This window comes from Phalaenopsis equestris, unplaced genomic scaffold, assembly GCF_001263595.1.
Source record: "Phalaenopsis equestris unplaced genomic scaffold, ASM126359v1 Scaffold000258, whole genome shotgun sequence".
NCBI lineage: Eukaryota > Viridiplantae > Streptophyta > Magnoliopsida > Asparagales > Orchidaceae > Phalaenopsis > Phalaenopsis equestris.
The window spans coordinates 69,490-87,704 of record NW_018164700.1 but is presented as its reverse complement, the minus strand read 5'-3'; the positions used below and the strand labels follow the sequence as shown (position 1 = coordinate 87,704).

The 18,215-nt window shown below is 38.9% G+C and overlaps 1 protein-coding gene across 4 annotated transcripts in view; it reads right to left on the bottom strand.

Moving 5' to 3' along the window:
- Window positions 1-10,368, bottom strand: part of LOC110024486 — a 21,493-nt gene extending 11,125 nt beyond the window's left edge. For 3 of the 4 annotated variants that reach the window (XM_020724476.1, XM_020724477.1, XM_020724475.1), the window contains exon 1: window positions 9,719-10,326. In XM_020724476.1, the coding sequence (XP_020580135.1) occupies window positions 9,719-9,957 (239 nt within the window). In that variant the 5' untranslated portion in view covers window positions 9,958-10,326. The other variant, XR_002294007.1, reaches the window with a different exon arrangement.
- Between the last annotated feature and the right edge of the window lie 7,847 nt (window positions 10,369-18,215).

The window sequence follows — 18,215 nt, the reverse complement described above, 5'->3', positions numbered from 1 at the left end:
GGCTATGGCATATATATATATATATATATATAATATATATATGTATATAATGATGAGTGTATTTCGAGTTAAAATGAGTCAAATATGAACGAACAAATCTTTATTCGTATTCAGCTCGTTTATATATCGAGCAAAAAATAATGTTCATATTTGGCTCGTTAACTTAACGAACGAATTGAAGAAGAGCTTCTTAATGAGTCGAACACGAGCTATTCATGAACAATGAGCTGTTTTGACAGTCCTAGACAAAAGCAACGGTCAAAGAGGACATAATCGACGCCTTGACCAGCAGCCGGCTTGATAAGACAAGCGTCCGACCGATTATCATGGAACACCTAGTGTCTCCTTTGAGGGTCTCAATGGTTGAGAAAGTTGAGGTCATTAAAAAATGAATATTTTAAGAAGCCGCCTCTGATGAAAACTAGAGCTTTCCTTCGGGACACAAGAAAGTAACGCGCCAATCATCATAACCACGAGCATAACTCGGAGGAATGCATACTCCTATGCAGCCTGACCGAGGTATTAATTCGAGATAGTAAGCTCAAGGAATTTGTGGCGCCTAGAGCAGCCACCCAGAGGTGGGGAAAAGCTCCAATCGAGGAAATCTCCAATGAGCCAGTCCGAGAGAACGCCATCCACATCATAGTGGTGCTGACAATTTTTGGAGGGGATGATATTCGTCCTGACAGGCAAACCATAAGAGGTCCCGATCGAGAGAGTTGTGTGCAGTGCCTTTGCTCCTAAGCGCGGCAGCCGCCCACTGATCACCTTTACTGACGCGGACCTGTCCACAAAGGGGAACTCGTTCAACGACGCAATTTTCGTTACAGCCTTAATAAGTAAAGACCATATCGGTAACATCTTGTTACACTGGCAAATTCGTGAATATTTTGTTTAAATCAATGTTTGACAAAATGAGTCTGTCAACCAACTGATTGATTGCACCAACCAGCCTCCTCTGCCATTTTTTCTAGAAAGAGAAAAGGGGCCTTGGGAATAATTCCTCTTGCAATCACTTGGGAGGAAGGTGACAAACTATTTACCTACACCGAAGATTTCATGATGGTGAACTTGCTCCTGGCCTACAATGACATATTCAGGCGGTCGCTTCTGAACTACTTTAAGGTGGTTGTCTCGAAGTACCACGTCGCGGTAAAGTTTTTGAGAGATGGAGAAATCATCACCGTCATGGGGAATCTGAAGCAGTCGCGGACCAGCTATCTCCGAGCAGTCAGCAGTGTAGAACAAGAGCTGCTCAATTTCACCAATCAGCATGAAGGTGGTCCCAAGACAAGTGAGATCACCCAATAAATTTCTATTATCGAAGGGGAAGATGGTATATTCTTCCTAATAAGTGAGAATTCTGATACATGAGCCAAAGAGGAACTGATCTAGGCCCTAAGGGAGCATCGGGACGTTTTTGTCGGTTAGTCACCGAGATGTCGAGTATAGCAATCAATGTAGCCTGCCATTTAACGCCAACCCTTATATTCTACCGATGAAGCAAAATAAGAGGTTTTCAGCTATGACTTTGGCTGGGCAGATTCGCGAGTGGTGCTAAACTAAAGGAGGTTGGCTACATTTGAGAGGTGCAGTTCCCGACCTGGGTCTCCAATGTCGTGATAGTGCAGAAAGCCAACGATAAGTAGCGGGTGTGTGAATATTACCAACTTGAACTTCTCTTGCCAGAAAGATAGTCACCCGCTACCAATGATTGATGCTCTAGTGGACTCTACGGTCGACTATTCTGTAATGAGCTTTCGGAATGCTTTTCCAGCTATCATCGAATCAAAATGCACCTGGACGACACAGAAAAAAATGTCTTAATTACTAGTGAGGGTTTTTATTGTTATAATGTAATGTCATTTGGGCTTAAAAACGTCAGAACTATCTACCAATATCTCATAGGTGTAATTTTTTTTAGTTAAAAGGATAAAAACATTAAACTGCATGTGGATCATGTGACAGTGAAGAGTCAGTCAGTCGAACAAAATAATTAAAAGAAACATTCCAAAACCCTAGAAAATATAACATAAGATTAAATCTATTAAAATGAGATTAAGTCCGTTAAAATGCGCATTTGGAGCCTCAACTGGCAATTTTCTCGACTATCTCTTGACGCCTGAAGGTATAAAAGCCAGTCCGGAGAAGGAACAGACACTAATCAACATGTCGTCCCCATGGAAGCCAGTCGGATGACCGTTTTTCAAAATGTTAAGGGAAACAAAAGGCTTCGAGCAGGCGGAAGAGTACGAGCAAGCATTCTCGAAACTGAAAGACTCCCTGACGACGTCACCACTCCTCCGAAGTCCCAAGTCGTGCAAAGAATTCTCTCTAGAATTGGGAGTAGGACATGAGGCCATTAGCTTGGTACTCATTTGGGAGGAGTTGGGGAAACAATTCCCTGTTTAATACATCAGGTTTCCAATAATAGAAAAACTGATGTTTGCTTTGATTATTTCAGCTTGCAGACTCAGACTGTATTTACAGACGCATCTGATCTGGGTTATCACTGATCATCCTCTCAAGTCTGTACTCACTCAACCGGAGCATTTCGGTCGACTTCTCAAATAGATCGTGGAGTTGAGCAAGTTCAACCTCTCCTATGTACCCCGAACAACAATCAAGGCTCAAGCGGTAGCAAATTTCTTGTAGAATTTTTTCGAGCCATGTGAGACGAACGAAGGAACCGTACCAACCGACAGAGTTGGATGATGCATATCAATGAAGCTTCAAATCATGCAGGCGCGGGACTCAGACTTGATTTGTGACCAGAGAGCTCGTTTATCACTTGATAGCAATAGAGTTTGACATTACCAATAACCATGCGGAATATGAAGTTTTAATTTTCAAATTATGTATTGCCCATGAAATGGGCACCCAGAACCTCCTTGTGAGGTCAGAGTCACATTTAGTTGTGAGTCAAGTAAATGGAGAATTCAAAATCAGGGATAAAATGATAATGAAATACTTGAGCAAGACAAAAGTGGAAATTGGGAAGTTTGTCAACTTTAAAATCGAGCACGTCTATCGGAAGGAGAATCGAGTAGCCAACCTTCTCTTTAAGTGTAGTCGCCTGAGGTAAGAAGCAACTCCGAAGGTGATCCAGCCGACCACTCAGGAACCTGAAATAATGGAGGTAGAAACCAAAGGAGTGAAGGGTTGGATGAATTTCTACATCAACTGCTTGGAGACCGAAAAATTACTGAAGAAGTTGCTGATCCAAGGAGATTCAAATTTAAAGCGCTTCAATATCTCATGAATGAAGGAAGTCTTTTCCGAAAGTCAGCTACTTCTCTTTACTTGAGATGCATAAAGGAAAACGAGGCGGAAGATATCCTTCGAGAAATACACTCTGGCGAGTGTGAATCTCACTCTGGAGGAAAGCATGGAGCACATAATTCAGCAACAATGCTACTTTTGGCCAACAACAATTTTCCTTGTTGTCGTTGACTACTTTCAGAAGTAGATCGAAGCAAAAACACTTGCTCGGATTAGTCCGAAAGTTGTCAAAGATCTCATATGCCGCTATGGGTCACCACTCGTCATCATAAACAATAAAAGGACGTAGTTCGCTGATCAAGTGGTGAAGGATCTTGTCAAAGCAAGGAGAAAATCCCGAAGTTCACCTCGGTGCACCATCATTAAACGAATAGATAAGCGGAAGCCGCCAACAAAATCATCTTGTACCGATTGAGAAAGAAAGAAGCGAGGGGAAATTGGGTAGATTTATTTTCATCGGTTTTGTGAGCCATTCAGACAACTCCTAACAACGACCAAACAGACTCCGCATATGCTGTCGCACAAGATGGAAGTCACGTTGTCGACCGAATATAACCATCAATGTCAGCAGGTCATGACAGCTTCAGCATTCGACAAGGAAAACCTAGCTAACTGGCAAGAAGCGAACAACGAAGAGATAATGCTAGCACTCGACTTGGTAAAAGAAAATCGAGCACAGCCAATCCAGTGATAGGAAGAGATCAAAAGGCGCAGTGCACGCTGCTACAACCGGCACGTTTGAGAGAAAGCATTTGCCCCGAAGATCTCGTTCTGAAGAAAGCCGATCTAGAGGTACGAGAACAAGTGATCGGCAAAATGGACCAGATGTGGACAAGATCATTCATTGTCCAAAAGAAGATAGCCCCAAAATCTTACAAGTTAAAGACGTACACAATAAAATAAGTCCCACGCACGTTAATGGCGGACAAACTTAAACATTTTTTTTCTTAAAAGCATTCTTTGTATCAAAAGTGATATAGGCGGTTTCATTCCATGACTTGTACATGTTTTATGAAAACATAATAAAAATATTGCTCGGCTAATTATATGCATAAATTTCAAGTTCGACTAATGCTCAGGGAAATGAGAATTCCTGATGACCTAAACATGTCCTACACTTAGGACATCATAACCAAGTAACAAAATCGCTATTGACACAAGATATCTTATCGATAAAATTTATTTCAAAATATGACAACGGCGCAAGAATTCTGATCGGTATCACCTCGAGGCTTGATCGGCAGCGACAACTAACGTCTGACCGACAAGCCGCATAAAAATTGACTCAACGCCAAACATCGAAAATCTTATCTCCTAGCTCAACACAATTCTAGCCCTGGAGAGGGTTCCTCACTCATTAACGACAAGATCAACATTGAGTGGCGCACAAAGTCATCATATCGACGAGTCTTGGGGGCTACTCCCGCGAAGGTAGCAACAAGATCTACGTCTAATGAAAGGTGGTCTGTTCGAGGTGCCTACTTAAACCGAGCAAAATAGATATGGAGGGTGTAAGACTTTAGTCGGGAAATCTATACAAATCAAAACCGACAAAAAACATCTTAACACCAAACGCTTCCCAATGACCAACATCACAAGCAATCGAGCGGTAGAGTAAAATACTGTAAAAGTAAAATGACAATGGTATAAAAGTGAGAGAAAGTCTTTCCATTATGAAAAAATTTATACAAGTTTTTCTTCCATAACTGTATAATTCTATCGGCTATGGCCCCGTAAGGGTGCGTTTGGGCGGCTTATTTACAGCGGTGGCGTTTTCAGCGTTTTGAAAACTCCACCCGCCTATTTGAATTTTTTTGTTTTCGATGCGTTTTAAAAACATCATTTCCGTCATTCTATTAGACGCGAATCACGGGTAGGACCCCGCGATCCACGTTTCATTCGATCGAAAAACAAAATACGCCCTTGTGCCTCACAACCTCATAGAGCTCTGCCCTAAGCGTATCACCCGACCCCCTCTATCTCGTTCGATTCCTCCCTCGCTATCTCATCTCCTTCTCCTCTCGGACGCTTGGATCGACAGGTACCTCCTATCCGCCCGTCTCTCGATTTCTTCCTGGTATTTTCCTTCTCCTCTCAAATGCTCGAATCCAGGGTTTTTCTTGCCTTGCTTTATTTTTTCCCTTCTTTCTCAGCATCTTCCGATAGGAGAGATGCTGCAGATAGCCCTTAAAACTGAAATGCTTTCAGTTTTATTGCAGGATGTATACTTTTTTTATGGGATTGATAATTTGGAATTGCAAGCAGAAGTTCAAAATTGTATCCTTTTTATTCAGCTGCCAGAGAAAGTTCTAAGCCAAATTAGCTTTTTCTGTTTACATACGTTTGATGAAGCTCTGAGAATTCTTTACCTTTTCTGTTTACATACATTCCAAATTGGCCTTTTTTTGTTCAAAATTGTATCTTTACGGTCTTACATACAATTTAACTCTTACAGCAATTGGTAGAATGTGTTCTCTGAAAATTTTGCATTAGAAGCACTTAAATATCCATTAGAAGTTGCTACTGATTTGATTCTACAATTGAGTAAATTTTTGGGTTAACTGTAAGATATATTGTAGGACGAGACTCAGGTTTCATCCTCTTATAAGAAGTAGAAAAGTTTTTATATTGACATATTAGTTTGTTTTATCATGTAGAGAGAATGTGCTCACGGTTTCTTAAATACAAAGGGGTGTTTTTATCACAAATTTTTGGGAAAATTGATATTCACTAAAGAAAAAAAATTATCAAAATGGAGAAGTTAGAGTTTCCAACATTTTTTATTGAGTAAATGAACAGAGCAAGAATAGCCAGAGGATGCTCTGGATACTCAAACTTCTCTTTCTCATGGGTGAACAAATGGAATCTATGGGAAAGGTAAAGCTTTTGTTTTCTTTTATATAACATTCTTTCAAATTAATTATATTTTAAATTAGCAATCATAATTGTAATAATTTTAAAAAATTGAAGTTAAGAAATTTTCAACTTTTGTACTCTACATTTTTCTTAAATGATATTCATTTCACTCATTTTAAACTTGGAAGGTTTACATAACATTTAATTTTAATGTATTCTTGTCTAGTACCTGTACTTCAATTTGGAAGATTTAAATAACATGACTTCTTTTTTTATTTAAGGCTATGTTATTTTTTTTATTGCTACAAAACACAATATTATTGTTGTTGCTCTTTTTAACTATAAATTCTTCATATAGTTCCAATATGGCTAAGACGAATCAAGGGGGCCCGTCAGCTATGTGGGATATAGAAGTTACAAATATTTTTTTCAATCTCTGTATTAAAGAAATTGAACTCGGAAATAGGTCAACCACGTATTTTAACAAGGAAGATTGGCAAAATATTGTGAAGAGGTTTAAAGAATTGACGGGAAGGGATTACGACAGGCTCAAATTCAAAAACAAATGGAATCAATTGAAGAATGAATGAAAAATTTGTAAGGAGCTGAAACGTGGATCTACTGGGTTGGGTTAGAATCTCATTAAACGAACAATTGATACTCCAGATGAATGGTGGGTTAAGAAATTAGAGGTAATATTTACATTATACATTTTGTTTATTCTGAAAAAATGTTTTGGTTTAACAAATAAACCCTCTAAACCCCCCTTCTCAAAACAATATTACAGACAATGTCGACAGCGAAAAAATATAAGTGTTGTGAAATTGAGCCGGACTTTGAAGATAAACTTGACATAATGTTTAAGAGGAGGGTTGTCGCGACGGGAAGGGAAAATATGCATTCAACTCTAGTGAGATGGGGTTTGCCGACATACCAGATGACTTGTCACTTGAGCAGGAGACAACTGACGAAGAAGTGCGTAGTATTAACCAGAATGAGATGGGGGAGTCTAGTCAACTGTCAAAGAGGTTCAAGCTTGGTAAGACGAAAGAAAAGAACAGTTTTGTGAAAAGCTTATTCGATCGATTCATTGATGCTTTTGCAGCTCCACCACCTGCTCTTCCTAAAGTTTTGGATTGGAGCTTTGGATTTTCTTCCTGAAGTAGTTGTCGATATGCGATTTCATCTAAAGTGTGTAAAAAAACTTAAGGATCCTCTACACGTAGGCAAATATTCATGGCGTTGCGGCCTGAATTGCGCGTCAAATCTTTGCATGTTTTGGTGAATGAATGCATTTTTTTTATATGTTGATCTTTGTCGCTTTTTTTTATTATGTACTTCTAAATTAGTCTTTTTAATATGTTCATGTTTGTAGTATTTTTTTTTTTTGTTATGTGCTTTTAAAAGCTGCTATTTATTTTTCAGAATATACGTTTTTAATTTGTTGTGTGCTTTGTAGTCCTTAATGTTTTCATTACTTATTTTTGCTGCTATTATGTCTTATTCAGATATAGACTTCAGTATTGCTGACAATGATGAACTGAATGCCTCTGAAAAACCTTCAGAATTTGTGGTTGGGTCTTTATTACCTGAGGATGAGATAGACTCTAATGAATTTGAAATTCATGACGGTGAAAGTGTGGTCGAGATGGTTGTTTTGAGGGAGTCTATTGCAGATGCTATCTGTGACAGTTGATCCACCAAGTTTTATTTATTTATTAGACTATAGGTTTATTTTCGTATGCATTTTGTTTTGTTTTTTTTTTTATTTTAGAATCTGACAATTGGTTTCTTTTTTTTTTTGCAGCTATAGCAACATGAGTTCCAGGATTTTGGGACCAACGGAGTTGTCTTGTGTTACTGCAGACTGCCAACTCTGTTACCCACGTCACGTCAACCTCACAACAGTGGGAGACAGTTCTACGGTTGTCATAGGGGCGTTTCAACTAGTTGTGGTTTCTTCTGTTGAGCCAACAATTCGACATATTGCACTGCGAACAGTGATCGGGGTACGATTATTTCTCATGATGGCAGTGCAGCTGCGGACAGACGTTGGCAACGTTTTAAATTGAATATTCTAATATTTCTCATTGTAGTTGTAATTGTATTTATTTTTATTACATTTCTTTTGATACTCACGAGAGTGTGAGCACTCTATGTTATCATTTTAAATTTATTTGTAATGAATTGTGACTTCTGTTTTATTTATTTCTATGCTCATACAGTTATGTTGCAGAGGCAAAATGATCATTTATCCAGCAGCAGATGCCAATAAGTTATTTTGCATAAGTTCCCCCAAACAACAAGCTAGTTTATCCTGATAATTTGCAGATTATCAGATTGTCAGGATAATATTTTTATCAGCAGATTATATATAATCTGCAGTTGCCCCAAACAGACCTTAAAACAAACAATTTCTTCATAAGTAAAAGCATAAAGACAGAGAGAGAAAACCTAAACAGTTGTTGGCCTGCCGTCGCTGACACCTCAATCTCGGACCGCTTCTGCAAATTCTTCGTTGTCGTCCTCTGAGTCGGAGAGGTGGCAAACTGCTTCATGTCCACCCACTTGAGCTCGACCAAACCCTCTTCGACAAAACGATCGACGTCCAAGGAGATGCCCACCTAGAATAGCTGGGAGAGCCCCTCAATGTGTGCTCCTCATCGGTCACCATCATGGTCGTCGCTGTATCAACCTCTCATTCTCTTTCTCCAAGGCTAACACGATTTCCTCATGTCCACCATATTTCATTCGCCCGGTTCTCAGTCGATAACTTTAACCTCTTCTCAGCTCGGATTGCCCTCTGCTCCATTTCTCATATTCGGGCGAGCGCCTCGACCATCCTCCGCTCAACAGCAGTCTTTTTTTTCCTCCATTTGTCATGAGGCCTTCAATTGAAAGTGGGCACTCGTCCACACCATCAAGTGGTACCAGTCGCCGAGCCGGCAAAGGTCCAGGCCATACAGCCTCTTCAGGAACTCCTTGAAGGAGTTAGATCAGACCACCTCTGCCAGAAGGCACGAGTACTCTTCTGCAGTCAAGACTACCTTGTCAAAGCGCCCGACAGAACTTCACCAAACATTAAGGTCCTCCTCCGTAGAAGGAATCCACTTTGGAGGAGAGCCCTTGCATTTCAGCCGAGAAGGAGGCAGTGGGGAGACGTCCTCGGCGTGAGCTTTTCCTTCCCGGTTGATGGCTTCCTCCCAGCGCTCCAACTCTGCCTCACCATCAACCTCGGTACCAGATTTCGACAAAGGGATGGGTGATGGTCGGCTCGCCTCACCTCTTGACTTGGTGTCGAGGAAGCCAGCGTCGTGCAGCTTGGCTACTTCTTCCGCTCCGACCGGAGACGCCTCCTCCTCCTACTCCTCCTCCTCCTCCCCACTCAACCGAAACAAACTCAGCGTTTTGGGAGAGAGCCTTCTCGGCAAACTCTAGAATTGCCGACAACATTAAATTTCTTAACAACCCCCCCATAACTAAAATCATTACATGTACAACAGAAACAAGATATCAAGATCCATACAAAGGCAACAAGTACAAATAGTACAAAAGGGAGAAAGGGATAGTCATTTTGAACCTTGGCTGGAATTCCAGAACTTCCACAAGCTTATCTCCGTTGTGATCGTTCCACTGGACCTTCTTACTCCCGCTCCTCTGCCTCCTCACCTTTATTCCACCTTTCTTCAATGAAGGCAATAGAAGCGATCTCGTCTCCCCATGATCTTCCTTCCCCTTATCCATCCCGTCATTAGAAACCACAACGGATGATGTCTTATTCCCATCACAGATTCTTGCATCATTTTTCCCGACATCCATCTGCCCCTATCACAAAACCTAGGGTTCCAGGCATCAATCTACCCTCAATAATCGCAAAAACTAATCAGTCGTGAACACCACAAATCAAATCCATCGAGTGAAACCTCGGCCGAGAACTATATACTAATCGGAATCCTAATCTTATCAAAGACACGAAAACATCCCTCAATACCTCAATCTTCCGCTTCACCGGAAGGCGAATCAATTCATAGATTCTATGTTCCTGAAGCTCACTCAAATTGGATCCGCTTCGCTAACTATCAACTCAGATTGAGGGCAAAAACATGAGAGGCGTGATTCGGGATTCGTGAGTCGGAAAAAGCAAAGAACTGATGATTTCGATTTATAAGGAGAGGAACGAGACAGGAGAATAACCTTCGTCCTCATTACAGTTTTCAACTAGTCGGGGACCTTCAGTCCGTCATCAACCTTTCATTTTACATATATATACCTCTTATTTTTGCATTTTTGCATTTTTGCATTGAGATGATCTATTTTATTATATTTTTTAATTAAATAATGAGAATTTTCATGTGATATAAAAAATTTGGGTGTTATAAATATAAAAAGATAAAATTTATATATTAGATATGTAAATATATAAGAATTGGGCGACAAGTATGTAGATGCCCCAATGTATATGTTTTAAAGTAGCATCATGTGGTACGAAGACATGCGACGGAAAAAAGGAGTTCAATATGGCTTTCAAAAAGGCTAGTCATTCATGAATGAGCTAACTTGAAGTGTGTGTTAAATTCGTTTGTTACGTAATTGAGTTGTAATTAAATGGTTATTTGAAGTGTATTTTCTTAAAGAGTCAAACACAAATAGAGACTTATTCAATTATATTCAACTTTTTTATTGGCTCAAACTAAAATATTATTACATTATTATTATTTTACACACACACGCGCATAAATACATTGTTGAATATGAATTTGTCTTGGACCACACCTCAAGGGATTAGAGCGTTAGAAATAAGAAGGGGGGGGGGGGGGGGACAAATATTTTCTTATTACATGGGGGAAGGGAGCGAGCCCCATAAAGGAGATTCCTCTTACATGAAATAAGCTTCTATTCATAGCAGAGGGAGTAAATTGAAGGAAAATTACATTTTTAAACCTGTTTTTAATGAGAGTTGTACATGTTATTTTGGTCATTTTACATAAGTGAGCTTGTGGCTCGGCTATCTTCAGGCTTGTTTAGACTACTGGTTGTTCAGACCTTTAGTTGTCTTGATTTCTGGTCATACAGGCTTCTGATCGTCCGGACTTTCGGTTGTCCAATATTATGATCGTCTAGTCTTTTGGTCATCCAGACTTCTGACTTTTAGTCATCCTGAAATTTTGTCATATGGATTTCTAAACATCCAAAATTATGGTTGAGGGTTGCCCGGACTTTTGGTCGTCCGAAAATATGGTGTCTAGACTTCTAGTCGTCTGGTCTTCCCATTGTTCAAACTTTTGGTTGACCGGACTTTTGGTCGTCTCGACTTCTGGTGGTAAAAGCTTATGGTAGTCCGCACTTTTGGTCATGCAGACTTTTGGTTGTCTTGTCTTCTACTTGTCTTGAGTTCTAATCACATAGACATCTGGTTGTTCAGATTTTTTGTCGTACGAACTTCTGGTCGTCCCTCTGAAGGATTCAGTCATAAATTTTTTATGTGTACATATTTAGTTCATCAATTCTTTTATCTTTTGAAGGCAAAGCTGATATAAAAATGAGAAAATTTAATGCAAAAAATGCAATCACAATTATTCATTAATTGAACTCCCATGATTTTAGTATCATTTGCACTCTTTCTCTTCAACTTTGAAGTGTCCTAAGGTCTTCAAGTCGGGCCTTGGTTAGCATTGTTGGTCTGCTGATTTATCATGGTTCTTGGCTTCATTTGGACTTCTAGTCATCCAGACTTAAGGTGGTCTACAACTTAAAATTTTTCTTTTTTTAACACTTTCAAAGAAGTGTTAGTAATTTTATAAATTTTTCATTTAGGAAAATAAAGTAAAACTCTTGATCAACTTTTATCTTTGTTTACCTCTATCAATATTTTATTTTATTTTTGTGATGTAAGCTCGTCCCGCGTTGATTGGTGTATCTGCTTCTCTAATAATGCTTTTGATCAATTTCGTTGTGTTGTGCCGATCATATGTCTTACATCACAGACTGAATATTAATTAATTTTTTCCTAATAAGAGGCCCTACGTCGTTGTCAGACTTTTAACGAATTACTACAAGGCTCAAGGCTTACACCTCTTATGTTTCGATTGATCGGTCAGGTCATCGCTTCGAACTAGTTGCACCGTACGCCGGACAAATTAAGTGGATCTTGGTGCAACCTTTGCAGAGATAATTGTCGAGACTTGTTGTCGAGGTGATTTGCTCAGTACTCTTCTTAGGGCTTGTCACTATTATAGAGGGAACCACCTCCAACGCTTTAATTTGAGAAGTGTGTTATTGATGCTTGAGAATTAAAGGTTGTTTTTTTGTGTTTTAATATATATTAGATGTCGAGCATCATTATCGGTCAGTTTGGATGCTCTTTAGCAATTGAAGTCTTGCATTGCTATTTGTTTTACTTACTCGAGTTCGAGCTCCCCGAGCATTAGTCAAGTTTTAATGATCCCTTGTGTGAGCTCCTCTAATTTTCCTAGCATTAGTTGAAATTATAGTCGTCTGGACTTCTGATTGTTAAGATTTCTAGTTATCTGAGCATCTGGACATCTCTGGCCTATGGTCGTTCGGATTTTTGATTGTCTAGACTTTGTGTTGTTTAAACTTAAGGTCGTCTGGACTTCTGGTTGTCTGTTCTTCCGTTCATCAAAACTTTTGGTCATTTGGACTTTTGGTCATCCTAATTGTGAGTCATTCTAGCTGCGTTGATTGAGACTTGACCCGACCAAACTTAATCCTTGGTTATTCTTCTTATGATACTTATTTTCTTATTGGTGGCATGATTTGTGCTCACTGTGTATTATAAAATGTTGAATCTGAATTTGTTCTTGGATCACACATCTTGATATTAGAGCATTGGAAAGGAGAGAGAGTAAAAGTGCGTCGCGACATGCCCCTCTAAGGTAAATTGGGGTATTCCTGGTCTCTTGTGACCTTTTATACAATTAAATTTTTTTATATATTGAGGAAGCGAGAGAGCCTAACAACGGAGATCCCCCTTACACAAAATGACCTTCTAAATATAGTGGAGCGAGTGCAATGAAGGAAAATTACATTTCTAAACCTAGATTACTAAGAGTTTTATAGTTTATTTTGGCCATTTTACATGAGTGAGCTCGTCGTTTTGCTATCTTCAGACTCTACCAAGTTGTTAGTCGTGCAAACTTCTGATCTTCTAAACTTTTGGTCATCCAGACTTCCAATCGTTTGGATTTCTGGTTATTCGTATTTATGATCGTTCGGACTTCCGTTCTTTCAAACTTCTAGAGTTTGGTTTATGGTCATCTGGTCATCTGGACTTCTTGTCCTCCCTTTGAGGGATTCAGTTGAACACATTTTTTGAGTACATATATCACCCATATATCACCCGAAAACCACCTGATCAAGCTTGGATGTTGATTGTTGGCATCAATTTTTGAGATCGCAAGTGTAAGATATCCGCTCAAGTGCTATAGAACATTGCTTGAGGCATGCATTGCTGAGCACATGAGCCGAAAAAAAAAATGTTTGAAATATAAGAAATTTAATAGGAAAATAAAGTAAAACTCTTGATCAACTTTTATCTTTGTTTACCTCTATCAATATTTTATTTTTTTTCTGTGATGTAAGCTCGTCCCGCGTTGATTGATGTATCTGCTTCTCTAATAATGCTTTTGATCAATTTCGTTGTGTTGTGCCGATCATATGTCTTACATCACAGACTGAATATTAATTAATTTTTTCCTAATAAGAGGCCCTACGTCGTTGTCAGACTTTTAACGAATTACTACAAGGCTCAAGGCTTACACCTCTTATGTTTCGATTGATCGGTCAGGTCATCGCTTCGAACTAGTTGCACCGTACGCCGGACAAATTAAGCGGATCTTGGTGCAACCTTTGCAGGGATAATTGTCGAGACTTGTTGTTGAGGTGATTTGCTCAGTACTCTTCTTAGGGCTTGTCACTATTATATAGGGAACCACCTCCAACGCTTTAATTTGAGACGTGTGTTATTGATGCTTGAGAATTAAAGGTTGTTTTTTTGTGTTTTAATATATATTAGATGTCGAGCATCATTATCGGTCAGTTTGGATGCTCTTTAGCAATTGAAGTCTTGCATTGCTATTTGTTTTACTTACTCGAGTTCGAGCTCCCCGAGCATTAGTCAAGTTTTAATGATCCCTTGTGTGAGCTCCTCTAATTTTCCTAGCATTAGTTGAAATTATAGTCGTCTGGACTTCTGATTGTTAAGATTTCTAGTTATCTGAGCATCTGGACATCTCTGGCCTATGGTCGTTCGGATTTTTGACTGTCTAGACTTTGTGTTGTTTAAACTTAAGGTCGTCTGGACTTCTGGTTGTCTGTTCTTCCGTTCATCAAAACTTTTGGTCATTTGGACTTTTGGTCATCCTAATTGTGAGTCATTCTAGCTGCGTTGATTGAGACTTGACCCGACCAAACTTAATCCTTGGTTATTCTTCTTATGATACTTATTTTCTTATTGGTGGCATGATTTGTGCTCACTGTGTATTATAAAATGTTGAATCTGAATTTGTTCTTGGATCACACATCTTGATATTAGAGCATTGGAAAGGAGAGAGAGTAAAAGTGCGTCGCGACATGCCCCTCTAAGGTAAATTGGGGTATTCCTGGTCTCTTGTGACCTTTTATACAATTAAATTTTTTTATATATTGAGGAAGCGAGAGAGCCTAACAACGGAGATCCCCCTTACACAAAATGACCTTCTAAATATAGTGGAGCGAGTGCAATGAATGAAAATTACATTTCTAAACCTAGATTACTAAGAGTTTTATAGTTTATTTTGGCCATTTTACATGAGTGAGCTCGTCGCTTTGCTATCTTCAGACTCTACCAAGCTGTTGGTCGTGCAAACTTCTGATCTTCTAGACTTTTGGTCATCCAGACTTCCAATCGTTTGGATTTCTGGTTATTCGTATTTATGATCGCTCGGACTTCCGTTCTTTCAAACTTCTAGAGTTTGGTTTATGGTCATCTGGTTATCTGGACTTCTTGTCCTCCCTTTGAGGGATTCAGTTGAACACATTTTCTGTGTACATATATCACACATGTATCACCCGAAAACCACCTGATCAAGCTTGGATGTTGATTGTTGGCGTCAATTTTTGAGATCGCAAGTGTAAGATATCCGCTCAAGTGCTATAGAACATTGCTTGAGGCATGCATTGTTGAGCACATGAGCCGGAAAAAAAAAATGTTTGAAATATAAGCGAGCCAAACAAAAACAATTGTATTTTTTAACGAGTAGAACATGAGCTCAACCCATACTTGCTCGTGTTCAGCTCCTTTACACCCCTACTAGCAACTAAAATTGCAATATATAAGGTGCCTCCTCTCGTTAGCTGGCCGCAGATGCGTGCTCCACACCTAATATTTTCTCCTAAAATTGAGGCATAATAATGTTTAATATGACAATAATTTCTTAGATATTTTCCTTAGCATGGAAGCATTCTTCGTATTAAAAATTGATCAGATAATTTCTCCTACGATATTAGAAAATTTCAACATCAATTAACCACACAAACCCTAATTCCGAGCAAATCCAGCACTTCGTTTTAAAAACTTATTCCGAATTTCATTTATTGGCAGCCGGCCAATTTATTTATGGAATTAAAATAAACTAAATTACAACACGACCCATGATAAAATCATAAAATTACATAAATTCAGATAAATTTTTATACTGCCACGTCTCTTTTATTGTATTTTTGGGACATTTACATGCATACCACCCAATTCCTCTGATTTTAATTATTCTTTTTCTTTTAAAATTACACGACCCAATTCTTTAACATGGCATAAAAATATCATTGTTTTGGTATAAAAAGTAAAATGTGCTTTTTCATATGCACATAAGATGATTATACATTAAATTTAAAATTTATCTATTATATATGCAAATACATAGAAATTAAGCTGTATGTATATTGGGAATCACCGCCTTGGTATGATTCCAAGAATTTTTCTATCATGTGTCGTGAATCTCAAGCATAGCATAGATCTCGATGAAATCTTTCAAGTAAGAATTATTTAAACTCTGATAAAAGTCATCCAGAGCTCTTATTTCAGCAAAGTTACTGTCCAACTAGCCGGCTCAACGAGATGGACACAACGATATCAAAATTAGTCCAATCTGAGTTAGATCAGGCTCATATCAAGTCATGAAACCACTTTTGAAAGTTTTCTGGATGTATTTGGAAGGTCAAACAAATGTTAAATCTAGCAAGCCTATAGTCAAATCATGTTTCTCGGCAAGATGAATCCAACGAGCTCAAGTTCATTCAATTCTGACATTGTTAAGGTACTTGAATGTTCATCAAACGTTGTATGTCCGAAGGAAGCTCTAGTGACCGTTTGATCAAAGTGATTTATGTTCTTACATTAAATGCACCCAACACACCATGAATAGAGCTGAGAAAAACTTGAAATATGAGAAAAAGCTTGAAGATTTGAGAATGAGTTGAAGTCCAAGTCCACCGCGTTGATCGTAGTCGACCACCTCCAACCATTGTCGACCTCCCTAGGCGCATCGGTGCATGGGAAGATTTTGTGGGCCTTGATCTCATCCCTCACTTTCGCTTTTTTTATTACGCTATTTCCCTACGATACGACTATAGAGGATGAGAGACTGATCGACCATATCTCAGACCACCAGATCGAAAAGAAAGTTGAGAGATCGGTTCTGACGTCGAACAGGTTGCCTCCCTAGGCGCGTCGGTGCACGGGAAGATTTTGTGGGCCTTGATCCCATCCCTCTCTTGACTCGCAAGACGCGCGTGCGCTTGACTCACAATAGAATAGATTGAGGGGGGTTCAAACTCCCATCGCCTGCTTCACAGTTGACTGTCGTCGACTTCCACCGATCGCCGTCAACCACCGTCGCAAATTTTCGTTAACCATCGTTGACCGCCGTCGATCGTGACCAACCACCATCGACTATACACATCCAATCGCTATCGATCGTCTCTTGTTCCAATCAAAAAATTCATCAGCACGTCGACATTTTAATTCGGGAAACCTAATACTCCTTTCTCGTCTAAGAGACAAGTGGTTGCAACTATAATCAACTTTTTATAGTTGAACTCTTCAGTTGAGTCAGATCTTGTGATTTTTCCCTTTTTGGGTTTTCCACGTAAAAACTATTGGTGTCATCATTAATTGTTTTATCTCATTTGACCATGTGTTGAATCTTCGTACCACACTAAGACGATAATCTGCTACTCTATTGCTGCAAATTTTCTAGCATACATCAACACCAAAAGATTATAATATAAATAAGAAGAGAGAGAGAGAGAGAGAGAGAGAGAGAGAGAGAGAGAGAGAGAGAGAGAGACTAAAGAGCTTTATAGTATTGGTATATTATCCTTGTGTTTTTTTCGCCTTGCCCTCTTTTATGTATTGCTGTTCCCAAATTTATAGTTGATAGAAGTTGCATTATGAAATGTCAATCATGATTGTGCAATTCTTTATTATTAGTTGGTAACAACAATTATAAGATAGTCGTACTATGATTGAATCTTTACTAATCGGATCTCCCCTTTGGTGGCTCCTAAGTCAACGAGCCATTCATCTATTTATCTGTTCCCATATTTATAGCAGATAGAAATCACATTATAAAATATCGATAACGCTCTTAATAATCTCTAAAGATGACCATTACTATGGTCGAACCTTTACCATTCTGATATCCGTTTGGTGGCTCTTAGTTAGAGAGTCATTAATCTATTTATCCGCAGGGCTTGTCAGCTCTGTGTCGGTTGATAACACTTTGAGCTCGTTGGGATTGATTCTCTGACACATTTTCTGTGGTGATTCACTTGATTGGATTCATTATATTTTGGTCATGCATACATAAATATTTATCACTCATTTTTTTCATTAGAGCATTCAATTTCAACATTTTACTGTTCAAAGTGCCGACACGTGAGAGCATCTACTATAAAGCTTGAACTGATTCAAATCGTATTTATAATCATTAATTAAATAGTTTTAATTTTGATTCATTTTAATTCTATTATATCACACAAGCCGTTTATCTGCATCAAGATCTGTGCAATGTCTGAAG